The sequence below is a fragment of the Melanerpes formicivorus genome, unplaced genomic scaffold, assembly GCF_026170545.1.
Source record: "Melanerpes formicivorus ecotype bairdi unplaced genomic scaffold, bMelFor1.0.p_v2 SCAF_120, whole genome shotgun sequence".
Classification (NCBI taxonomy): domain Eukaryota; kingdom Metazoa; phylum Chordata; class Aves; order Piciformes; family Picidae; genus Melanerpes; species Melanerpes formicivorus.
This window is the reverse complement of record NW_027142472.1, coordinates 328,655-355,196: the sequence shown is the minus strand read 5'-3', so window position 1 is coordinate 355,196 and position 26,542 is coordinate 328,655. Positions and strand designations below refer to the sequence as shown.

The following is a 26,542-nucleotide window of genomic DNA, read 5'->3' as shown; positions in this document are numbered from 1 at the left end:
TAAGGAGACCATCTCCTGCAACACCACACATTTCAACTGTCCTAACCTAGAAAGGTGGCTTGTGGACACCAAGTGCCATTTAGTCTGAGATCAGACCCAGGTCTACCTCAAAAAAGACACACATACACCCCACCCAGGGGCTTGCTGCTTTCCTCAAGCAGCACTTGCTTCTAAGCACTTTTCTGACAAAAAGTGACATATTTTGTCTTTATTTCAAATTTATACCAAGAAAAGGGGGTGGGGGGAAGTACAATGATTAAAATTGAAGCAAATCTTTAAACTCTCAGAAGTATCTTCCTTTGCAAATAAGAACTCAATTTTTCTGAATGCAATACATTTACTAATCAAGGACATGCCCAACTGCATATCGCAGTGACAAAGTTAATGGAAATGGAGGAAAGCATTCTTAGCAAATAATTCTGACTATGGGGGGAAAAAAAAGACTTAAGGTGATGTTTCCATCTACACTCCTGAAAACAGAAGTATCAGGCACACTAATTATTTTAAACAATTTTCACATCTTTTATTTGTTTCCCCAAAACTGTGAAGTTGAGCAGAGGTTAGAGTGATATGAAAGTACAGAGGCCCTACCTAAGTCACTGGTAAGAGGGGGATTATCCTCCTGTTTCCTCTTTTTTTTTACATCAGTGTTAGAAGATAAGGAAGCAGACATGCAGGCCACCCGGACTTCAGGAACACTGCAGTGCAGGAACATGAACAGACCAGGAAAACTAAGTGGGGGCAAAAATACACTAAAGGTGACCAGTAATGTGCCAGCTTGAGCAGTTTTTGGTACATACTTGTCTTGCAAACTTTGTGGTAATAGAAGGCTTACTGTATAGTGCATTGCATAGACTGGGCCTGAAGGGTATACGAAAGGCTTTTACAGTTGCTAAACCCCATCCTTAACTCTGTCCACTTTGTATCATCCCTCTTTTTACATTCTGACAGGGCAGGGCAGCCTTCCTTGGCAGAACTCGCAGCACTTTTCCCTGTAAGAGCACAGTATTTAAAATACTCATATTTGAGAAAGCAGCTGATCTATGCCATATGAAACAATAATAACAATTGTTACAAGCTACTTTACATTTTAAAGCCTGTGTTTTATCTTGTATAGGAGCATCCAGGCGTGCCAGGAAACACTGCAAATTACAGGATTGCATAACGTAATAGCATTTTACTCATGTCAGAGTTTTTAATGAGGAATTACATACCAACTGACTATAGGAACCTCCTTTCAATACTGTACAACTTATCATTACAGCCAAGCTGACAGAGAACCTGACAGCTTAAGATAAAGAAACTTCTCTGCCCAACCAACCGTAATTAAGATCAACATTAAAAAAAAAAAAGGGCAATGCATGATAGAAAGAATTCAGATAAATATATAAATAACTGTCTCAAAAGGTCAGCAGCTACCAAACAAAAATAGCATTCCAAGGGTCCCAGGATTTTCACTGTCTCATCTACCATTTAAAGAATATCTGCATCTGAATTTCCAGTAAGAAAAAGCAACAAGACTCCATTCCTTCACTTAATGGCGTCTTTCTCACTTTCTAGAGCAATGGAAGTGATCTATCCTTACTGAAAAACAACAGCTAGGCAGTCACTTTTGAGGGGAGTGTTTTTAGTCTTGGGGGAAAAAAAAATTACAGAAAGCTCCATTTGACAATGATTAGATGTGTTCTGTTCTAGATGGTGATCAGGAAGAGAACGCCTAAACTAAAAGAAATTACCTAGGTTACTCATCAGACCTAACCTCTTACTCTGTCCTGAGCCTTTCCTTTCAAATGCTGACAAAAAACACTGCCCCTCCTTGTTTGTTGTCAGTTAACATGCAGAGGTGTTACCATGGCCTTCACTTTTCAGACAGCAGAACTGAGCACCAAAACAAAATGGATTGAAGTTTGGTTGCTGGGTACATTTTGTGGGCATCAAAAAAACTGCTCCAATTCCACCCACATTTCAAAGACACTTCTAGGTTGCATTTGTTTGTTTGTTTGGGGTGTTTTTTTTTGCATACAAACATCATTAAGACTCAAAGATGTACCTGCCAGTAACATTTACAGCTATCTGTTCAAAGCAGCCTTTCTACTAGCATGTGATATTCCCATTTATATGACTGAGGACGAAACAGCCTGCTCTCCTCCTGGCAGCAGCCATCCAAAACCCTGCCACCACCTCCCCACATTGCAAGAGCAACCATCATCAGCAAGGGTGATCTTTTTAATTACTGCTGGATGATCCTACAGCATGCTTTGAGCTTAGTATGGTACAACACTCCCTTGATTGGAACACAGCAGGAAGCAGGAAGAAGTTGCACAGATCATGAACCCTTTTAAAAATAAAAAGGGATTTTAAGTAAGTCCAGGAAATTCTAGCACAACAGAGCCACTGGAAAAAAAATAGTATAAAATTGGAATCACAATGGTATCTAATTAGATGACACAAGCTTACTTTCCTGAGTAGGTATCACATGCAGAGAAACATGAAAGCAGCATCACTGTTTGTTGTGTGAAGCTTTTATCTTGTGCTGTAGATTAACTACTCTCCTTTTGCTACAGCTCTAGCAGGAATGAAAAGGCTTAGAGGATAATAGCGAGATGCATTGTGAATTCCTGTTAACCAGAAACAAAAAAAGCCTCACTTAACTGGGGTTTTTAGCATTTTTATTGGAAAACATTAAAACCAAAAAATTATCAAGGCCAGGTTTACAATCCATTTCAGGCATACAGAATGATTTCCTTGCTGTTTGGCTTCAGTGCAGGAACCTTACCCCAATATTTTTCTCATGCACTTGCTGGATTAAAATCACATTCTCATTTTACATCGAAATGGATTATTAATAACACTTTCTTAGGATTTAACCTTAAAATCTATTTTAAAAAGTCAAATTTCCAAAGGTTAAAAATAGTTACACAGTAAGATTCCCCCCTTCTCAGATCACCTAGGAGCCTCCTGTGTCTGTTAAGTGGCAGGAAAAGACCACAGGGCTACTATTTCCTTTTTGTTATCCTAACCTGAGATGTTTCTTAAATACTTCTTACTGGGCTTTCATGTTTGGCCATGTTACTTGAGCTACACAGCAAAATATGATTTCTCCTTCTGGCCCCAGACCAGTCTTCACTACTTACCCCAAGAGACAGTCTCACAAACAGGAGTTGCATTGGTACAAAATCTGCTTCTGTGAACGGTATGCCCTTTTGGCAAGTTAAACCTTGTTAGTAATATCATCAGAACACTAACCTCAGGATGTCAAGTTCCCACCAGCTGTGTGATTCCTAGTATTGTGTGCTTTGAAAATATTTACTTTGGATGTTATACTTTGTAGGGTAGAGAATTTGATTTTTGTGCGCTTACTCCCCGCCTTACAAAATCTGTCCTTTCTCTCTTCCATTTATTCAAGCCCTTTCCCTTGCCACCAGTTATCCACCTTTCTCATAGCTGCAACAGAAACAGGACATAAAGCACACAATACATTTAAGATGCAAGATCTAAAACAAGCTGGTGAACAGCAGACAGTGCTCTTGTAAAACACTCAGCTGATGAATAAGCTTCTAACACATCAGGCCCATAAATCTTTTAGTACAGCGTTCATACCTGCGACTTCAGTTTCTAAGCTTGCTTACATCTCATTTCAAACCTCCCAACATTCAGTGTCTTACTCTATTTTAATGTGCTTGTCATTTCACATGTGCTCCCAATATATAGAAAGCAACAATGTCCAAACAAATTACCAAAAAAATCTCTTGAAACAAGCAATTTATTTTCCAACAGAATATCAGTAAATTTGTATGTTAAGTAATTTGGGTTATTACAAACTGTTGCACGTTCAGTTTTACCTGTACTTATCTGATTTCAAAGTGAGCCATGATTTCTTACTAGTCTTGTCTGCCTGACTAGAATTCAAGAGGATATATTTATACAAGCTGAGTTTGGCTTGCTTCGTACTCTGCCTGTTAAAAACCATTATGCCAGCCATGGAGATCAATAAAGTGCTCGATCTGAAAGGTGTAGAAGTCACAAATCGTGAGAAAAATCTAGATTTTTCTCTTTGTTTCTGTGTAACTCTGGTATTTACAATATTAATATTAAAATTAATACTGAAGTGTTTCAGTTTTCAACTTGCCTTTAAAAGAATCTCACAGGGGACTACCACAAAATAAGATGGAGAGAGATAATCATAGACACCTGAGGGATGGCAACCTTTTCTCCTACTGCAATTTGTTGGCATTTTTTATTCCAAAAGAGGTTAATGACAGACTTGGGATTTTGTTAAACATATTCCTTGCCCTATTTGTTTCAATTTTCCATCCAATTAAAAAAGGTGTTGAAAAATAAGGAGCTGACCTAACTGTTTTGATAACCTTTAGTCTTACATAGATTTTTAATATTATACAGTGAAACAGTATTTTGCATATCAGCACTGAGTGCACTTTAAAAAGGACCTCTGTTGAAATAGTTCCAACAGGTCTTCATAGCACCATATAATCTGCTGTTGATTGAACTGCTCAGAATCAGACTTTTTGTGCCACTGCTTCTACAGAAAAATGATCACAGTTTTATTTCCTCTAGCATTCTAAAAGAAAAACCTAAAGAAAAGACAGAAGAAAAAGTTAATGTTATCCAACTAAATGTATGCAAACAATTAACTACTAGACATTCCATTTCCCCTTATTCCAGCTTTGTGAAGCCAATCACTGAAATACTACATGACTCTTCTGGAATGGCACAGTTCAATTCAGCAGCAGAAAAGTCTCATGGACACATTGAATGAAAATGTCTCTTCATCACTCTTCATTGAATTTTAGAAGTCTCTTTTTGTAAGATTTGATGCTGCCACTTCTGTCATAGCTCATTTTTAACATGTACTAGAGAAAATCAGTGACAAACACAAAAGGCCAAGTGCTGGCTAAGCTGTACATAGGACAATACAATAGGAACAGCAAGGGGACAAGGATGCAAGAGGAAACCAAAGTATGCAGAACAAACCAGAAATACACTAAACACCAGAGTATCTCAGCCCTGCAGAAATGTTACATTCTTTCAGTACTTAGATTGAGCTCTTTTCAAGTGATAAGACAATTAGGAATTTATTCAGAATTAAAGGAATACACAATGTGTTTGAACAGGAAGGAGATGAACCATCCATGCGCTAACGAATGATCCCGTTGTTTTTTCACAGGTAAAGCTGAAGGAAGCGTGTCAGAATGGCATCTGGCTGAAATGAAAGCAATGCTGGTACTTCACCATGTTTGGCAATTGTTACTTACAACGAAGTCACTGACCATCTACTCAGTGCTGCAAGACACTTTGTTTTCCAGATACGAGTTCCGGTAAGTGGAAATACAAATGAGAGCAGTTTGAATTCAGTAGGAAGGTTTTTAAACGGCGTATTTCTGAAGGAAGCGGTCAAAGGCGTCATAAATAGCTTGCCTACAACAAGTAAAACAGAAAATAATTTGTGTGATTTGGGAAGGGACAGACATAAGTGGCTAATTTCCATGCATGTACAAAGCCACCATCACAATTTGAAAACAGCATTCAATAAAAATGTGATATTAGGTAGTCTTTTCTCCCCTATCTATTTCTAGGAACTCTCACTTCATGCCAGTAATGTGTTTCTGTTCAGGAATGAGTGAGACTGTTTCCTGACTTTTATGTGCATGTGTTAATGGATTAGGAGTTTTCTACTTAAATGTGTCAGGAAATAGGTCAAAGAGATGCAGAATTTACAGTTTTTGAGCAACTGTCATAAAATAAGGCTGAAGTCTTAAATAGCAATAGCTAGTGGTTAGCATCCCTTGACCCAGTATACTGCTACTCCTTTTTGCTAACACTTCCTAAAGGGGATATACTGTCATAACTAATGCTTTATCTCTGAAAATTAACAGCACAAGTATTTAATTTTCTAAAACTAAGCAACTGCATTTATATAACTGTCTCCAGAAAGTCAATGCCTAGACAAGAATTCATGCAAGTACTAGGCATTTGCAGTCAAATTTGTATTTTACTTCGCAGAACACAACATCTGCAAAACAAAAATAGCTGTGTGATACAACATCAGCAGTCACTGCCTAAAAACTATTCCCTAGTATCCAGTGAATTAACTAAATAGAAGCTTATATAGGAAAACTCTTGCAATTGGCTTACTGAACTATACAAGCTATCATGCACCTCATCTTTGCTCATAAGACAGAAGTGCTGACATTCTCAGATCCAATAACTTGTTCTTCAAAGCAGTATTTGGTATTTGTTGATTTAGAGTAACTATAGACTTGCTTTAGAAGAAAAATTATGTCTCTACATTGGGGTTTCAGGCTCTCAGCTATTTTTCAATGTTCCTGTTCACCTTACCTAAAGAGTCCTTGTTTGAAGAGGTAGGCACTGACATGACCTCCATCCAGATACCTGATTTCACATCCAGGCCAGATTTCCTGAAGACTGCGCACCCCAGTTCGAGGAATATAAGCATCCTCCTTAGCTTGTACAACTATGATCAAACTTGGATCAACTGGAACTAAAGGAAAACATTCATTCACTTAAGGTAAGTAATAGCAAAACATCAGCTGACATTTCTGTTGTAAAAATGCTCCCTATTTATAAAAAAATTCAAATTATTCTAAGCTTTAATAACATTGCATTTTCTGAAGCTTACAGCAGGATTTATCTAGTTTTGGTGTCACAGTGGTAGAAAAACAAACTAATCCCCTTCCCTCTCTTAAAGCAGAAAACTTCACAAGTCTTTGAGGAATGATAGAATTGCCTTTCCTCTTATCAACAGAACTCTGCAGCATTCAGGTCAGATCTCTTTTTTCAGTGAAAAGAAATAGAAAATATCTGAAATTCAATAGAGCAGAAGCTACATATATTATTTTTTTTCTTTAAGGAGAGGGGAAAAAACAACTTTTCATGTAAGAAGTCAAAGTGCACAAGCTTACTTTCTTTTCCATCTTCTGTATGATTTGATTACAAAATAAAAATCCCAACATCTTGTGGGATGTATTTATTACTCGTAACTAGAATTGTGCCAGGCACAGAAATAACACCAAAATGATGCTGAACACAGAACAGTTCTCTCTTCACAAAGAATGCATGTGCTACGGTAAAGAGTCACCAGTCAAGGTGTTTGACAACAGGTTGTCACAAACAATTTAAAACCTCTCATTTTGTATGTACTAGACTAGGGACAGAGGGTATGTAATGCAAAGACAGATTCTAGTCTTCCATTCAATCTTCCAGGACAGCTGAAGGTTAGGCAGATTTTCTGAAGGTCTACTCCAAGGATACCCTGGCAGAGGATGCAATGTCTCCCAGGGCATGAAGAGACCTGGGAGACAAATGACACGAATGACCAGATCTCTTTGACAAGTGCATTAGAATCACAGATCCTTTTAAGTTTCAAGAAAGGTCAATGCTTTAGCTAAGTGATAACTGGATAGGTGTCCAGATAAACAAGAGCGTCTGTACTTAGTGCACAGGGTTTATCTTCTCTGTGCTGAAATAACTTCTAAAACATTAAAGAAAGCAGTTCACTGGTATTTGTCACAAAACATCCCTGGCTAGCAGCAATGGGGGCCACTGGCCAAGACAATAAAGCTATGCTAGTGCAGAAGCATTTGCCAGTGGAGCAGTGAATGGCAGAATGAAAAGATGCAATGGCACAAGGTCTCAGTATCAAGAATGTTTTGACATTCAAAGACAAGTCTGTCATAAATCTGTCTGAAGCCAAATTATGTTCTAGGACATGTTGAGAGCCCTCTGTGGGTATGTGCACAGTTGAACTGTGTTGTCTGAGTGGACTGGCACAGAAGAAATTTCAAACCTCCACTCCAGAAGAAAAAACTTTCAATCCCTAGAAGAAATTAGTTCTTTACCTTGCCTGCAAGTGAGTCTTTGAAAGATTTGTCCTGGACACCAAGAAACCCATGTTCATCAGATTTAAATGTCACTGGGCTGCTGGTCCCTCTATATGCCATGGTTGTCTTGGGCAACATTATATTCACTAGACTGCATTGTCCCAGGAGGACCTCTCTGCATTTTCATTATCACACTTGTCTTAAAGTATCATTCAAGCTTGGTTCTCAGCTACGTAGGCTACTTTCTACCTGAAGTCAAGATCAGATTTATGCTTTACCAGATTTACTTGGATCTGCTTGGAAAAAAATCTTATTAGCAGATTAATTACATCTATTTGTTACCCTATTACATGCTTTGCTCTTTTAAATAATACAAACTTGCAGTAGCTCACATCTGAAAATATCCATAGCAAGGCAGAGAAAAAATAAGCAAAGATACTGAAAGGTAACTTTTTTACTCACTTTCTCATTAGGCCGAGATTAAGAAGAAACAGAAACCCCGTTAGGAAATGGAGCGGTAGAGATGCTACTGAAAAACATTTGGGGTATTTTCAGATTTCAGCTAGGGTACCAGGAAGTTTACACAATGGAGACTGAAGAAAATACCTTTCCTGCTGTCTAATTTTATCCAATTTTCCAAACTTCAGGCTAAAACAAACAAACACATACCTGAGAAGTTAGCTACATGAGTACACTCATCCATTACTCCTTTCATGAACCTTAAGGATTCTCTCTGCAAAGTGTCACTCTTTCTTCTTTTATTTATCCAGTGTCCTTGTGGGCTGGTGAAGTTGTTATTGATATTGCTACTGGTTGAAAATGTTTGATTTATGCACTGCATTTTAGGAGCTTCTTGTATTAAGAGTCTTTCTGATGAGGCACTTAGAGTACTTTTATTTGTGGCAAAGCTGTGAACAGCTTCTTTAGATACAATCTTGTTTGAGGAATCAAAGTCAAACATTCTGGAAGTCAAATCCACATCCTCCAGACTGTCCACACTCTCAGGGAAGTTTTTAACAAAGTCTTGTCCCATCTTGAAAGAATCTGTCTAAAGAAAGACAACATGGCATTTATCAAGGGTTTCTCCTTTAGACCAGTTGGCTAATCTTATTTGTAGGATCAACTCAATACTGAAAAGGAACAAGAAAGGTTAAGATACAAACAAACATCACTCCCTGCTCACAGTATTTGTTATTTTCAGCCTGAATGTCACTCAGTAAAGTCCTGATCATAATAACCTCTTGATAATTTCATTCTACATTTCTGTCAGCTTAAAAAATGCAGGAAGTACTTAGGTATAGTAGCTTATGGCACAAATGTTGGGGTTTAATTCTAAATTAAACTTCTACTTTGTAATTGCAATTGTTTAAGCTTGCATTTTGGGGCAATAAACATATGTAACAAGGTCTAATTATTAGGGTCAGAACTGAAAAATCTACCATTTCAAACTACTAGGAGGACACAAACAGAACATCTTGAAATGTTTAATTATTTCATCTGCTCTGTTCCTGGAATGTATTTGACTTAAAAATGGCAAGTGCCTAAGTAACTAACTCTACCTCAGCCCTCTTCTCCTGTTGTCAGTTATTTTAAAAGGACTGTCACAAAGCCTCTTAGGAAAAAGGTAATTTATTAGAATTGTCTAAAGACACTGTTAAAACATGTAAGCAATTCTCAAGAAGTTTCCATTCCAATCTAGAAGAGTGATAGGCAACAAAATTCCTCTTGGGAAGAGTCTCTCAACCCTAGGCAAAAAGAGTGAAGAAGAAAGCAAAAAAAACCCCAACGTGCAGACAATAAATTGTATTTTGTACGAAGTGAGAAGCTAACTACAGAAGTTCTACCTCATGTGTACCCCAACTGCCTGTGCAATGGAAGTCTAAAGCTGAAGGAGGGCTGGCACCACACAGAAGAACAGAAATGGAGAGACCTAGCACTCTGGACACACTAGAGAACTCAATGCTGCTATATATTAAAAATATTCTACAGCACTGAATATTTAGAAGCAATTGCTTCAAAGAGCAATAAATCATGTTTTGTATTTGCACATCAGGCTATTGATTTTCCAGACTAAATTACTGGGAAATATTACCTTCAGTTTCAATGGTTTGATTGAATGCATTTCATGTTGCATTCATTTGAATTCATTTTACGTGATCATGGAAAAAAACTTGTAGCAAGGGCTGTCCTTAACACACATTATACAACCTAAATATTAGCTTCTGCTTTTCAGAAGGTTTTCCTTCAAAGGTTAAATTTATCAAAAGCATAAGGAAACAGACAGATATGTTTTGGATAACAACTGGCTACTTTTATTGGAAGCTAAAAGAAGTTATGGTATTTGTTAGATTTGCACATGTAAATATTTGCAAATAGGGAAGGTAAACTATTACTTACTCCACAGTATTCCAGCATTTGAATGATTTCTTCTTCATAAACAGTTTGTGTAAAATACTGTTTCTCTAGCTCTCTCCAGTTCACTGCCTTGCTCAACACACCCTGAGATGATAAACACAAGCATCCAGTACACAAGTAAAGCCCACAGATGATTCTCAAATAATGCTATACAGAGAAAAAATTATCTGTTCCTCTCTTGACTCCGTTTATCCCCATAGAATTCTGCTCAAGTTTCCAGCCAACCCTTAGAAACTATTGGAATCAAAGTATAAGCACATATTGTAACACAGGATATGGAAGTCTACCTCCCTTTAAAAACCAAATACACAAAACCAAAAAGAAAATAAAAAGGCAGCAGAAAATTGTCCCACTTGGGGTTTAGATGCATCAGGACAAAGTTAAACCCATGATGGGTATCAAAGACAGTCAAGTCATTCATCTACTCTGGCACCAGGGTACCCCTCATGACAGTAGCAGCATTATCAGCCCACAATTCAAGCCAGGCTTTGAGCAGAGGCAAGCATATTTTCATGGCTTGGTTCCTTGTATTCTCGCATCCAAACCAAGACTCTAATCACTGTCCCACAAACCAGCCCCTAATGTGGTACACAACCCACCGAATTAGCTCAGAGCTACCTTCCTGTTGTACGCCTGAGCAGGAAGGGTGGGTTTTGCCACAAGTCGCTAATAGAGCTTGAAGGGTGATGAAATTCCCTAATTGAAAAGGTGGCCATGGCCAACCCAAACCTTTTAACTTAAACACTTGATTACATTCTAGTATATTAGCAAAAATGCATGTTAATTACCGTAGTGAAGACAGCAGAAGCTGTTGACCAGGAAAGACAGGGTATCAATGGCAATGGTTTAGGCCAGTTTGTCACTGCCAGTGAAGCCATCTAGAATCAAAGGCACTTATTACTTATTTTGATACTGAATTCACAATATGGCAAAAAGAACAGTCTCACCTTGTTTATATAGTATCAAAGAAATGTGCAGTGCCAAAGCAGCTGACTGTGGCAGCTGGATATACTTTCACTTATTTAGAAGATACAGTCTATTCTTCAGTGATTTCCCCCCAAAATAAACATCACTCTGGACAGCATGAATTTTTGCTATAAAAATGTCCAATGAAATATTTATTTTGACCTTTTAGTTGTTTAAAGCCATGAAAAACATCTATAAAGCCTTTTCATCAAGCTCCTGCAAACTTACTTCAAGGCAAAAGGAAAGGAATCTATGAGAAGGACTACTTAAAATTCTAGACTTTTAAAATTTGTATAACTGGGGAAAAATGTGGAGGAGTAATTCAGCACATTATGTGGATTCTCTTGCTGTCCTTTGAAATTTAAATTACTATTTTACATGAGTTCTCAGAGCACATTTTTGTGAATGTTCTGTATATCACAGAACAAAAAAGAGCAAAGCAGCTCAACATACAGAGGTCCCCTGTGTAGTATGTTTTTGACAGGTTTTATCTCACTGCTCTAAAGACAAAAACAGTGTAAAACCCTTAATGCAAAATAACCCCATGTCTGTGCCAGGTGTTCTAATAAATGCATTTATACACCTGAACTATTAATGAAAAGTTACAAAAACATCTATGTTCTGACAGCTTTCTGACAGCCAGATTTCTTTCTTCTTAGTTCCAGCTCTCCTCATCGGGACAACTGAGTTAATGCTCCCTAACTTCTGTTTTAAAACACATGCTATGGATGATCAACACCAAATATGCTTTATTTCCCTGGTTTTAAATTCTATCAGAAGTCACTCAGGACTAACCAAACATGTGTTTTCCTGGACTAAGAAAAAAAACCCGCCAGATCTTGCTTCCTCCTATAGCCACGCTGTATACAACCATAGGTATAGGTCACAGTTATCCTCACTGCATTTGCTCAGCATCTGAAGTGTCCTGCACAGCTAGGGGTGCATACACCCGTTTGAGAATTCCAATCCAATGTACAAGTAAGACAGGGAAGACACATTTAACACTAAAGCTGTTGTTTCAGCAGGGTGATGTTTATGTAAATCAAAGGTGTTTTGTACAGTTAGAGTTATAAAGTTGTGTTTTGGGGGAAAATTGTTTTCCCTTCAATAGACACTACAATTACCAAGATTCTTTACCTAGCTCTTAACAAACCAACAAAGACCAGTAAAACAGAGGAATGCTGTCTTCATAAGCTTTGTACCTCTTTCTCACAGATCAATGATTATGTGGAGAGACACAAGCAGAAATAATTTAACTGTGTATTAGCCTTTCAAGCATCTTACTAATAAACTGCTGGTTTAGTTCAAATATGTGCAGTGTCATACACAAAATGCTATCCACTCCACCACAGAAATATTCTCTAATCAGTACCAATGACCCTGGAAATAAAAGTTAAGAAAAGAAATAACACTAAAGTCACCTCAATGATAACATGCCTAGAGGAGGAAGCATTTCACACACTGCATAAAGACCCAACAGCTTAAGCAGGAAGAGTGGAGGCAAAAAAGGAGAATTAGCAATTGATCAGTATAGGCCTTTCAGAAAATATTTCTCCCCTGGTCCTCGTGAAAAAAAAACACATTATGTGTGAAGTTCATATTCTTACTAAGCCTGTCAGATGGCTAACAAAGGGCTCTATGATTTGCCAGTACTTAGAGGATTACACCAATCCAGCACCACAGAACATGAGAATTGCCAACAATATGTTTCTCATGACTCTAAATGTTTACTTTGAAGTACTTCTGAGAGGAATGCTGTAAACCAAATCATTTCTGTGTGCCACACAATCAAATGAGAAGTTAAAACAGAAATTATTGAACAGAAAACAGAAAAGCTTACATGTCCTCCCATGGATATTCCAGTCATCCCTAGTGGTCCATAGCCTTCTCTCTCTAGCCAGTGCAGAAGAGCTGCAGATTCTAGAACGAGAGCTCCTCCCATCACAAACAGGTCCGAGACATTTTTTAAACATGAGCGTCTTTTCTCCCCGGAAAAGGAAAAGGTAGAACTTATTTTCTGAGATTAGATTTTTACACTTCTCATCATTCTGTACATACTGTTATACAAAGCCTATGAGAATCCCAGAGAATTTTGGAGCCGAAATTTCCTGTTGATTCAACAGGAGAACAGAGCAAGTCCAGATTCTCTGGCAGTTGTATATTTCCATCGAAATGAGCACTAGAAATAGCCACCTGCTAAGCTCTAACATAATATCACTAGCAGCCTGGTCTTCTAGAAACAGATACTACCAACACTAGAACCTCATTAGTAGTAACCTTCTGTCCTGTAAAGTTATAATGGATCTTTTAGAAATAGAACCAAAATGCTACAATCCTAGACAGATGCTATTTGCAGAAACAATCCTTTTTCCTTGTTTTCTTATTTACCTGGTTTACATCATTGAAAAATTGCACACAACATTTGAAGAGCAATCAGTATGTCAGCTTTGGAAGCACTCAGCAGTGTCACTGTGAGACTGAAATTGTAAAGTGGGAAATTTGTCACGGTACTGAGAAATTCATGGAATGTACTGCAAAGCATTAAAACATAGAAGAAATAATAGTAATAATAATTTTGTAAAAGTTGAAAGCTATTCAGCTGAACCATCAGGAGGAGTCTAAAAAGTAGGGGGAAAATAAGGCAAGGATTTTACAGAGTACTGAATACACCTATAATTCATGGGACTGTGTATTTTCAGTATCACAGTCAGGTTACCACAGGCTACAGACCTCTTGTGCCAGCGTAGTCACATTTGAGACACTCTGAAGCACAAGGACAAAGCTTACTGTGCATGCCCCAGGAGAAATGAACAGAAGTGCTGCAGATCAGTATTTATAGGCTAATGTAATTCTTTCCTACAGCTTTGTTATGAGATTCCTCAGCCTTCTCCAGCTGCTCTATTTGTCAAACACATGTCTAGCACATGAACTAAGACCACTGCTGCTGCTTTGTAACCTTGTTGTTGAGGAGTAACAATTACTGCTTGTGGTATGAGAGTTTTAAAGAACCCTGCTCTACAGCATGCAGCTACTCAGCTGTCAAGCCAGGCAACTGAAAACAGAGCTGGAAATACCCTTGCCAAAATATTTAATTTATTCTTCTGCACTGGATCCTCAATAACTGGAAAAAAAGAAAACCACCAATGGCTGTATTCCAGCAGAGACTCACTCACATAGTTTTGCATAGCCTTACATTTCTAATGCAATCAAAAATAATACTTATTTAAGCAGTTTTGCTATCAACCCCAGTTTTACAACCATTACCTTAGTTGGTAAATGTAGTACACTGTCTTCAAAAACATGACTCTTAGGTCAAAATAAATAGGCATAATAAATTCAGCATCTCTTCTGAAGAAAAGAGAAGCCATTTTTGAATTAAATTTCCTTAAGAGCAGTATTTTTATGGTTTTGGATTTAGGAAATCCAGTGCTGAAATTTAAATAAAATCTAGAAGATCCTATAAATATAGAATGGACACAGAAATTATCTGCTATGTATCTTCTACTCATGTGCAACGTCCAAGATAGATTTTAAAAGGATTAAAATACCAACTCTTATTTGGACTTTAAGAAATACTGGTAGGCTAAAACCACAGCTTTGCCTCAGACCCATATCCTGTTGAATCTTCTGTTTATACTCCAGTGGTTCAGAAAATGTGAAAAGCAAAAAGCCAGGGCTGGCTAATTAGGCTTCCAAATTTATGAAACCTGAGCAAGTCCTATAAAATACTGAATATTGGAGAGTTTCCACTGACTAACAAGCAAGCAACACTAAATTTATTTAGCTGTCTGATTTTGCTCCCCTTAAAATACATTAGAAAAGCAAAATCTTAGCAAATATAACAGGAAAATATGCTCTCTGAGCAAAGATTATTCACAGCTGACAGAAATACATTTGCAGCATTTGTACATGCAGTTGTAAAAACAGGAAAATAATCTGATACCGCCGTGCACTCACACTCATCTCACTCTAGATTGCAAGCTCATCTTGTGTAAGGTTTCCTGATCACTGTGCTCTCAACACAAAAAATCACAAAGCAGCCTAGCAAAGGGTAGAAGATTTGACATTAACAGGTTACAAGTGGTCCATGCTTCAGGTTTTTTTGTTTCTTTTTAATAAACTATCAAATCTTAGGCTACTTTGAGCTTCTTGGGGGGGGGGGGGGAAAGTGTTTTGAAAATAGAGTATCCATGAATGGAACAGTGATACTTACAATTGATCCTTAGGTTTTCTAGAGCCATGTAGGACACTTGAGTTAAAGAAAGTAAAAAAAATAATCCTATATAAAAAGTGGCAATTTAAAGCTAAATAAAGCAAAATAAATCACAAATATTAATTAAAAATGTAAACTTCATTCTCAAAAGTTTAACTGGAACTAAAGTTAAATGCAGTCTGACTACACAGTTTGCAGTGTAAGATTTTACCTTTGTCAGGTATATGGGTAGGAAAAAGTTGTAACCAGAGATACCATTTAGTCAAACAGGGTAAGAATGTTATAGAAGTTACTGAAGAGTTGATGGCAAGACAGAAGGTAACTTCTTTGAAAATAACTAATCTTAAAAGGTTCTCAAAGGTACCTGAGGTACCAAAGGGTTGCAGTATTTGAGAATGGAAAGCAGGAGATTAAACTTTGTCTGTCATTAGTACATTCGGAAGTCACACAGTATGCCATGGAATGAATGCAGAGTTTTCAGTCTGTCATGGCTACAGGAATCATATCAGTACTTTGATCAGTACAGACTCATATTGGAGCTTTTACTCTAATAACTACAGTGAGAAGCTGTAGAAGACATTTTCAGAACAACCAGAGAGGCAATACTTGGTGTAAAAGGAGCATAGCTGTGTGCTGCATCGTGTTTTACGCAACAGTCACACTTTGCTTCTATCCACTGCAAAATCCAATGGGAATTAATCCACAAAGCAGGAATTATACCAGTGTGAAAGGTCTTCTACCTTCTGGAGAGAATATTAGGAATAAGAATTTTGCTTTCCACAAAAGGATATAGTAGGGATTTTCTAGCAACAGGGATGCCATGCAGGCTTCTTTTATCATTGGGCGTGCCATTAATGTGCGTCTCCTCCAGAAGTGCTAGAGATAAGATGTAGAAAAACACAGGAAGATAAAATCTGAGTCTTTCGTTTCTTGATAACAAACAATTTTATATTTTACATACTCACATGATCGCCAGTGCCTGCTAAATGAATGCACACAGGTCTGTGCTTGCTATTCCATCTTCTGGGTATGATGAACTGAAATCTATGAGAAACAAACACCTATTTTAGCCAAGTAAGTACAACCCTTACAAGCTGTGCCAGAGAAACCAATCGAAGAAAAAAAAGACAGTATTTTCGTAACCCATGCAGGCTAACTGCCAGCAATTCAGCAATACTGTTTTACATAAACACATCCAGCAAAGAGAGGAACCCAAAAGTAGGACAGAATCCATGCCAAGCAGGAAAAGGAGCCAAGATGAAAGATCATGTTCCTAAAAAAGACCACTACTTCATCATCACAATTTAGATTTTGCAGAGTGGGGAAATGGAACTTCAGATGAAGAACAGCCTAAACAAGTAAAACTAGCTCTCCTAGGCAGCATTGCTACTTTTCTCCTGAGGGCACAACAGCTGAAACAGAAGACTAGGATGAGCAATTTTATTATTTTTTTTGGTTAAAAATTGAAAAACCTCAACGTAGTTCCATACAAACCATGAGAGGATTCTATACAACCAGCATAAACCACTTAATGTCTTCTGCTGCTACTCAAGTAATTTACAGTCTACTGAAGACTCACTTGTGAGGCACTAATATTTTTCCCCACAAGATGGAGCAGTGTTACCTACAACAGTACATCCGGGAAATAATACAGGAGATCTTAAGGGAGATTTGTAGTGCATTTCCAAACTGTAACTATAGTGACCAATGTAACAATTACAAACTGTAACACAACACAGATAAGGAGACAATCATTATACTCGATTCTCCACTGTGGTACTAATGCTCTAACTAGTGAAGAGGTGAAAGAGAACTGATATTTTGACTGCCAAACCTTTCCATTCTTTAGTGTTATATGTTTGAATACACAGAAATACATCAAGACATAATATTGATCAAATTGGCAATGCCAATATCAATCTGACAACATTTTGTGATTAAAGTTATTAAACAAAGCTTGGGGGGAGGAATCCATCATGAAAGGTTAGTTCTAAATGAAAAGCAACAAGAAATTAAGTTGTCTTTACAAACTGACTGCTCAACTGTGGATGTTTCTTTTGGCCTGCTAATAAGAAACTCCCTACTTCAATACTTATCCAATATTTTTGTATTTAATGTAAATAGGAGGCTGGAATGGCTCCTTCAAATACAATATAATATGCTACTTTCATATAAACAGCTTTTCTTGCTATGTACAAACCAAACAACTATTGTCCTGGCTACACTCTCATTTCAAGCATCTTGCTCATTTGGGGAAAAAAGAACATTAAAAATTAAACCAAATAAAACTACTTATAGACCATTCTTACTTCCCTGCAGTAGCACTTTCAGAAAGGAAATACTATTTGGTTTCTCTTACCTTGCCACAAGAGATTCAACTGGCAGGATACCTGGGACACAATGAGCCAACGGGGAAAGGAAATGGCCTTCAAGGATTTTACAGTCAGATTGCTGCTCAACCTACAGTGAGAACAGGATGAGAGCAGTGTATTTCCTATCAGTGCTCTGAAAGCCAGTGTCTTGAAGTAGAAGAATTTGTTATAGGATAAAAATGTACTCAAAAGGACCCCAAAGCTGAAGTCTGTTTTAAATAGAGGGATACACATCAGCAGCACAGTTACAACATTTGTTTCAAGTTTTGCTTTTATTAAATAACCTGATAAAGGAATCAAAGTGTAATGCTGTCACACTTTAAGTAACTTCTGTAGCACATGCCAAGTTTTGAACATTTTAAAGCCTTTTTTTAGCCATTTTTTTAGGGCTGACATCCCACTCCCCAACTACTGTACTACTGGGGAAAAAAATAAACCAGTGTCTGTACAGCCACTGCTTTCTGTTTCTTTTCATTCCCCACTAGCAGCCAAAATTACTGTTCATTTGCCCATCCTTGCCAACTGCACTTCATACTTTTGCCATTGCCTCCTAATTCTATCCACAGCAGCTCAATTAAAAGAAAAAAAATAAATCACACAAGCAAACTGTTCTTTAGTTTGTCATAGAACTGACCACCACTCTATTTCTGACTCACTGTTCACATCTACTAGATTGAAGTCTTCAGGCCAAGGATTACTTTTACCTGCACACCTCACTTGGAACCACAGCCTCTCCTTTTCCAGTCAGGAGCATTTGAGAACTCTTATTACATTGATTTCTTTTGCTTCTACAGCTTCACTTCCTCTTCTCTCACAGACAAGTTCTAATGTCTTTGTCTTGAGACAGAGCAACTAGGAACACCAGTGCTAAAGTCAGGTAACGCCATGTGTCAGAAAACTGGTGATCAGCAAATGCTGAGTTGAGTATTGTCAGAGGTGTGTTAACCACCCTGTCTCTATGTACTCCCTAATTCCAGTCCTCAGTTGCCAACCCCAGCAGCAAGTGCTGCTGTCATGTCAGACATCAGGACAGCATGATTTAATTCTTCTATCCTATAAAAGCAGCCTGGTAAGTAGCAAGCTGACCACCTTTACCTACCATCAGGAAAGTGCATTTAGTTAAACTGCATCATCTCTTAAGTACCTTGTCAATGAACACTGGGTAGTCTTTGGAAACCAGCGTCTGGCATTTTTCCCTGTTTCCAATAATCTTTCTGAATTCAAATATTCTGTTGAAAGGAAACAAGTAGAGAAGATTCAACTTCTAATCTAAAACAAAAGAGAAGATTTTTTTATATACATGACATTTCAGGAGCTGAAGTAAGCCACAACATAAATAAAAGTTATGAAGCCATCTTTGTGTTTAAAGATTAATCAGGCTACTAAGAGAATGTTTTCAAGTGCTGTTTTTTTTAAAAGCTACTAGCAGCACTTAGGGAAGTTCAGGAATTACACAAACTGGAGGGTGAGGTTAACTGCTGGAAGGCAGGGCTACCATTCATAATGACCTGGATATGCTGGAGCAACAGCTCAGCAAATATCCTAGAGCTCAACAATAAAACTGCAAAATCTTGTACCTAGGACAGAAGAGCCCCACCCAGTAAGGTGGGCTGGAACACCCCAGACAGGTAGCAGCTCTGCAGAACATGGCATGGAGTTTCTGGTGGACAGCAAACCCTTGCAGCTAGGAAGATGAGAGGCACACCCTCTGCATTTTGAATGAAGTCAAGGGAAAGGAATCTGAATTGCCTCAGAAACAGAAGGCTAAGGGACAAACCTAGATGCTTACTTCTGATACTTAACTGGGCTGCAGAGTCTTAACAAAGACAAGAAGACTCTCCTGAGAAGTATTCAGTAAGAGACAAGAGGCAACAGTTGTCTGTTGCAATATAAGAAATTCCCTTTGGAACACAGTGAAAGGTTTTTTTCACAGTGGCAGTGATTAACCACCAGAAAAAAAATTGTCCAGGGAAATCATTGATAATCTCCATTCTCAAAGGACTTTCAAACTCAAATGGATGAAGTGCCAAGTGACTTGAATCAATTAAGAAATCAGCATTGTTTTGGATAGGGATTTGGACTGGATGCCCTCTAGATGGCCTTCTGAACCTTAAATGCCCTATGCTAAGAATAACTTGCTCATTCTTATGGTTTCCTGACCAACTAAACCAGCAGACTTGGGTGGAAAGTGCAAAACAGCAGTATAATAGGAATGACCTGTTGACCTTCCCAACACTAGAGAAAAAACAAACCAAAAGAAGAGGAAGAAAATACACTTCAACATCATAACAAAAATAGCTATACTACACAGCCTTTGCTTTTCCTATAAAGGACAGCAAGAGTATTAAGTATTTCTGAGAAAATAAGAATAAAGGAATGAAAAATTAGTCCAAAGGATAAGCTAAATGAAGAGATGTTTTGCTTGACAAGAAAACCTCCAAAAACACTGCACTTATGTATTTCATTTGTAATTAGAGAAGGATCATGAAGGCTAAATCTTGCATATGTTGAGGAATTTCAGCTCTTGCTAGTGAGTTGAAGCTAAAGCATTAGGATATCAACAGTCATCACATGGAGGGTGTGCACATGAAACCTAGATGACAACTAGGCAGACAAGTGTGTAGTATCAGTCATCTCAGTTAATGCTTCCAGTGTAAAAAATTCAGTAATTCCTTTTAATGGAGCTTCACAGTGACAAGTTTAAAAACAAACAAAAAAAAGATGATGCTGCCAGGTTCTGGTATGACAGGGCATGTACACTAGGAAGTTGTACTCCCTCCTCTCACTAGCCTGTGTGGGGAGTCAGGAGAAAGTAGCATTTTTCCTTCTTCATCCAGGTGCAGACAGGCTGCTGGGGAAACAGCTCTTCTTCCCATTCAAAGGTAATGCAGAGAAATTCTTCTTCCACTTTTCACATGAGCAAGCCTGCCTCATGTTTCCCCCACAGCTTCTGCTCTCCTGTGAGAGGATTTTTTCCTCACTATGAAAAAGGAAGTGTCATAGCTGCTACATTATTACTACCAGCAGTGCTTCTTTATTGCTGTTCAACACTAGTGGGATTATAAACCCCATGCAAGAGGTTAAAACCTTGCCTAGTATTGCAACAGTTAGCAGCAGATTTAGTGAGAAGCTCCCCAGAAGCAGTTTTGTTGAGGGGACGTAGGGATGGAGTGGTGAAGCTTTATCATGTGCTACCATGAACTTAATAGTTTCTATGAGAAGGTTTTGGGAACATAAAAATGTCACACCTCAGATACACAGAGAGGTAACAGAACACAGAAATGCTGCAACCAAGAGAAAAAACCCATGTTTTTTTTTTTGCTTAGATCAACAAAAGCAAACTAACAGTCAAAAAAGTCAGCACTCTCATTTTGCAGCCAAGTTGGCTACTTCAGCAGAAAACTCTGAAGAAAAAGACATCCAAAGCAATTCAACTGCCACCTCGAGAGATGTTTCACTTGGACTTAAAAAACAAAAAACAACCCCCAGCATGACTCCACTGCCATCCACAGTGAATAAGATTTTATTTCAGTATTGTTTAAAAAAAATTTCTTTATTGATTTTCAAATACATCAATTGGCTTAAGCGCAGATTCGTCATTGCCTACTCAAATGCTACATGATACAGAATATAGAGATATTCAGTCAATTTTTAAACTTAGGAAATGCAACAGCTCAATTTCCAGGTGTTGTTAATAACTAATAGAAGTCAGAAAGTATTTTAAAATTAAGAGGTATTAGCATTTCTTATTTTCAAGACATCTAAAAAGAATGAGTTTACTGCTTTGGGCTATGGAACTTCAGATTACATCTTACACTTTTAAAACTCATCATTATTAAGAGTTACAAAAAGCTTGCAAAATCCTCTTTAAACAGAACAATTCCTCTGAAAAATTCAGAAAGTTGTGTTTTTAGAAAACACTTTCAAAGATGCTGCTTGAAGTATGTTATCATATAGGTATAAGTGGAAAGTGTAACTAGACAGAAATTTTCTCAAGAAGAGCCTCTTTAAACACAAACATTTAGCAAATCCCTTTAAGACTTCTTTTAAATCCAGTTTCTCTCCTGATATGGAAACACATGATTTCCTGAACAAAACACATTTTAACACATTTGGGGTTTTTTACATAGATGACAGTAGCAACTGTTGGTACTTCAAGGGTTGTTTTTTTTCCTTTCAAGTATTGTTTATGCTGTTACTTTTTAACAAGTCACCTTTTCAGATCCTCTGGCTTTCCCCATCCTCTGATGAAAAGTTTAGTGAGGAGCAGCTTTCTGTAAAAGACATCTAATTTACTTACACCCATTAGCAGCAAACTGACATCTAGGAAAAAAAGAGGTAAAAACAAGGAGGTTAAAGGAGTTAACTTGAGAGGCAAGTTCATCAACTGTAACACAAAGTAGGTTCTTACTCTGATATCCCAAGGAAGCCAACTTCAACATTCAGGTCAGTTCACCCCATTTTAAGCAAAATACAAAGGTAGTTAACACAAATTCCAGCTTTTTCAGGAGAATGGAAATCAGGAGCAGGACTTTAACATGCCTAATACAGCTAGAACTTTATTGCATAATTGATGACAAGCCAACTGAAGAGGCACAAAGCTACATCATCTTTACTTGAATGGGTAACACAAAACAGCATTGATCTCTGTCCACTCAATATAATTGTGATGACAAAAACTTTTCAGTCAAGGAAAGCTTGAAACAATATATAGTTTTAAACAGCCAGAAAACTGGATCTCTAGCCACACAATTACTTCTGCATAAAAGAGAAAGAAAGAAAAGTAGCTTCAGTCACTGACGAAGAGAAAGCTTATTTTTGTAAGCCTGTCTTCATTAGTATCCTAATCCTAACCCTTATTTTATCAATTCCTTTCTAATTTGGCCTGACTCATTTCTTATGGCTTTGAAAATGATGCTCCCACTCCCTCCAGGGAAGAAATCATGCCACAAAATCCTTACCAGTGTCATTTCTCTTTCAGCAAATACACTAGCTCAAATATAACAAAAGCCAACAAGATTTTAAAGAAACTGAGTATTATTTTCAAAGCAATACTTACTGAAGTGAGCAGGGAGCCACTGCTGTGCTCTTCCAATCAGGAAGAAAGAAAGAACAAAAAAAAAAAAAAAAGAGGAAAATGTAGCTCAAATCTGGTTTCTCAGTCAGCAGATTATTCAGTTAGGGAAAAAAACAGTGTCCAGTATCTGTGTACACCTAAGAAAACAATAGATTTAATAACCAATTACTTTGTTAGGAACTTAGTTTTCCTTATTTTCTAGTATTTGCAGATGTTTCCATACTAAGTGGTCTAAATAACTTCATCACACTCCAAAATAGTTGCAGTGGACCCTCTATAGGACACAGGGAAAGCTTCCAGCAGCTTCTCATAGAAGCCACCTATGCAAACCCAATACAACAATATTATTTAACTCATGGGTTTGGGTTTTGTGCTTTTTTGCTGGGTTTGGAGTGGGGCTTTTTAGGGTTTTATTTATTTTAATACAAAATTCATTTCTTCTGCCACATTTTAATATGGTCACTCTTAAAAAAAAAAAACTTATCTGAATCTAACAAGTTAAAATTGTGGTCAGGTTAATAAATGCCTTCCTTTGCACCTCTAAAAAGCCAGTAATTAAAAATCAATATACAGAAAGAAAGAAGAATCCTTTAATGCCTGGAGTAAGTTAGTATCAACAGAACTTACAGACAACTTAAGGCACTTGAATGCTAGAACAAGCATCCTAGAAAGCCACAATGGTTCTACATTCAGCCACTGCAGGGCAGAAATAAACACCTGAAATCACCAGAAAGCCAGAGTGGGGGGTCCTTCTATTTTTAACACAGTAGAAACCAGTAGTTTCTGCTCCACCAGTTCCAAACAGCTGACTGTAATCTTGTTTTTCTGATTCACCTCTGCTTGCTCTACTAGAATCTAGAATCACAACCTCCACATAAGTCTTTTCCTTGTCCACTCTGGAGTTATCCCACTGGCCTCACATGCTGCTGGGGTATCTGAAGAGAAGTGTTTCCCAGCCTATGCAATGTTTGTCCTCCTCTGGTGCAGGGGGAGAGTTTGGTATTTTCCTGTTGTTAGAAGTGAACTGGGTGGTGGGGACAGGGACAGCAATGCAGAGTGGACCCTCTGGCTAGGAAGGCAGTTCAGAGTGAGTAAACACAATAGTTAAATCCATGCTATCAAAAATATACTAAAACTAGATCTACACTTTCATAGTCAGGCTGCTTCCCAGTAATTATGAAAAGACTGCTTAATGACTGGTTTCATGCCTAACAAAAGAGCCCTGCATGGTTTGGCTGGTTGGTGGTTGTTTTGGTGGGGTTTTTTAGTTTGGTTGGTTGGTTGGTTGTTTTTGTTTTCTAATACTGTACAAAATTAAAGTCAAATAGGAAAGAAAACATGAAGATGTTGATTTTGCTGTGAGTTTGAAGGCCAGCATGATGAGCTCTCTTCGTTGCACCGAGGGAGTGCCAAAACAAGTTTGCAGACGAGCACATTACATTTAAATGCAACATCGATTGAGGTAAAAGGGTTGTGTCATCTGGTATTCCATTTCATTGACTGAATAAGAACTCTAATGTAACTCAGGATTTTTCAATAAATCAGATCCAATATTAAACCACTACTAAAAAGAGTACAGGAAATACTAAAACAAATATTCTGAATATGTGAAGCATGTTGTAGAGAACTCAGAAATACTGCTGAGATAAAATAGGCATCATCTTCCCTTTTTGTTTACCTTAGTAACAGAAGGGGTGGACATGCTTCTGTCACTGCCCATCAATGTCTACATGGAAAGACAACTGCCAATAGTTTTACTGTCAGAAAAGGTAAACCCAACTGTTTGAGGCTGAAGTTTCACAACTTCACAGAGGTACAGAGCGTATTTTCGCAGTAAGAGTTTGAACTTGAGAAAAGAATCAGCAGAGGTTGTTTTGGAATGCAACTGGATTTCCACCACTTAACACCGCACACACCACATCACAGCCCCTTTGTAAGGCAGGAACGTTGGAAGCAGTGACCCAATAAAGACACTGCATAGCTACAAAGCAGTACCTGTGATATGAATATTCAATGAGTGTATTACTAACAAGGTAAGCTTTACATAATTGTAACAAAGGCACATGAAGAAGTGATCCACTAAAAACCCCTTACATTTTAAAACAGTATTTTCCAGAGAAGGCAAGGGCACTTAGAGATAAATTATAACTAGATTCTTACTCTAGGAAGAGTCTTGCTTTGCTTTCAGAACCATCATTCTGCATGCCTTTCTGGTGTGGACACTTATTTCACAGAAACAGACACAAAAACTGATCCGAAATCCTACATAAAGGTCTGCTATTCCTTTTTAACCAGTGCACACAGCTCCAGTTACAAGAAAAACACCACTGCAAAGTACATAAAGACTGCATTAAAGACCCAGACTACTGCTTCTGCAGATGAATATGGAACAGCTAACTTGCTGGTTTAGTTCAAATTCCCACTTGCTCAAGTTCTTGCTTTTTGCTAAGCTCTGCTGAACCAGTTGATTTGCCAATTTGCCGGTATCAGTATCTGCTGCACCAGCTGATTTGCTAATCTGCTGGTATTACCACCAAGAAGTCAACCCGAAAAAGCCAAGGTACATCTATTTTAGAAGGCTGACTCCTTCATTTCCGTGCTTTTTTTTTTTTTTTTTTCCAATCTCCCTTCCAATTAGTGGAAGAATAAGATTTTTCTTCTCCCCTCCAGTGGAAGAAAGACGTTTTAAAAACACCAAACCAAAAGGAGTCACAAGCCATAAACAAGCCCCACAACAACTTCATACCCAGAGGAGCCTGCAGATAAACAATGGGGCCTAAGCCGCCGAGCGGCTCCCCGCCGCTGCCCACCTGCCTCTCCTCTCCTCTCCTCTCCGTTATCTCGGGTTATCGGCGGGCGGGGAGCCTAGCCCGAGCCTGTGCGTGGTTCAAAGTGCAAGGCTGGGCAGACGATGCCTTGCCGACCCAAATTGGAGGTGCCCCCCGCCCCCATCTCACGGGTTGCTTGCCGAAGCCCCACTACTCAAACTGTTGAGTCCTCGGCCCGCCCCGAATGGGACCCAGGTGATGCCCTAAGCAGCTGCGATAAAGGGCGGGGGAAGCGCCCACAGGCCCGTTAACGCCCCGAGGCGAGACGGGGACAGGGACTCCCGCACCTCTCAGCCCGCGGGGCCCCGCTGGACACCCAGTCCAAACCCACGCGCCATAACACGGATTGGTAGCCCGCCGTGGGGCGAAGTTGCCTCACCGGTGACATGACCGGAGTCGGGCACGGCACGAAGAAAGTGCCTCAGTGGGGCACAGCCCGTCGTCCCTCTTAGCTGGGGGCCTCAGGGAGACCGCTCGCTGGGCTGGCAGCTGGCGGGCAACCCCTTTCCCATCCCCTCCCGTCCGCCCCACGAAGGTCACTCACCAACGGCCCGGCCCGGCCGGTGCTGAGGTTCCACATGGGCGGGAAAGGACGGAGAGACGAGGGCGTGACCAGCCCGCGCGCGGGCGGGCGCACGTACGCAGCCACCCGGCTGGAACAGGCGCTGCCCGCGTACGCGTGACCGCCCCGCCCCCTTTTCGCTCTCGGCCGCGCGGCGGTTGGCGGCAGGGGCCCCGGTTCTCGCGCTCTGCCGGCAGCGCCTCCCAGCGGCGGAAGTGCGACAGTGGCCAAGGGTAGCCGGGAGGGACGG

At 38.9% G+C, this 26,542-nt stretch overlaps 1 protein-coding gene across 3 annotated transcripts; it reads right to left on the bottom strand.

The window, feature by feature from the left end:
* Positions 1-2,652: 2,652 nt before the first annotated feature.
* Positions 2,653-26,536, bottom strand: ABHD18 (abhydrolase domain containing 18). 3 transcript variants are annotated; one of them, XM_068167580.1, is made up of 14 exons: positions 26,275-26,536; positions 22,885-23,039; positions 22,040-22,148; positions 18,970-19,054; positions 17,813-17,913; positions 16,419-16,497; positions 16,245-16,329; positions 15,454-15,481; positions 13,081-13,219; positions 11,063-11,152; positions 10,257-10,358; positions 8,529-8,907; positions 6,358-6,520; positions 2,653-5,436 (listed from the first exon to the last, which is right to left on the bottom strand). In XM_068167580.1, exons 3-14 carry the CDS (start codon positions 22,129-22,131, stop codon positions 5,385-5,387), a joined length of 1,395 nt encoding a protein of 464 aa, XP_068023681.1. In that variant the 5' UTR covers positions 22,132-22,148; positions 22,885-23,039; positions 26,275-26,536; the 3' UTR covers positions 2,653-5,384. The 3 variants fall into 3 exon arrangements, with proteins under 3 accessions (XP_068023681.1, XP_068023680.1, XP_068023679.1); XM_068167579.1 differs by lacking the exons at positions 16,245-16,329; positions 16,419-16,497; positions 17,813-17,913; ... (2 more) ...; positions 22,885-23,039; positions 26,275-26,536 and adding an exon at positions 13,629-13,717; XM_068167578.1 differs by lacking the exons at positions 15,454-15,481; positions 16,245-16,329; positions 16,419-16,497; ... (3 more) ...; positions 22,885-23,039; positions 26,275-26,536 and adding an exon at positions 13,629-15,401.
* Positions 26,537-26,542: the final 6 nt, after the last annotated feature.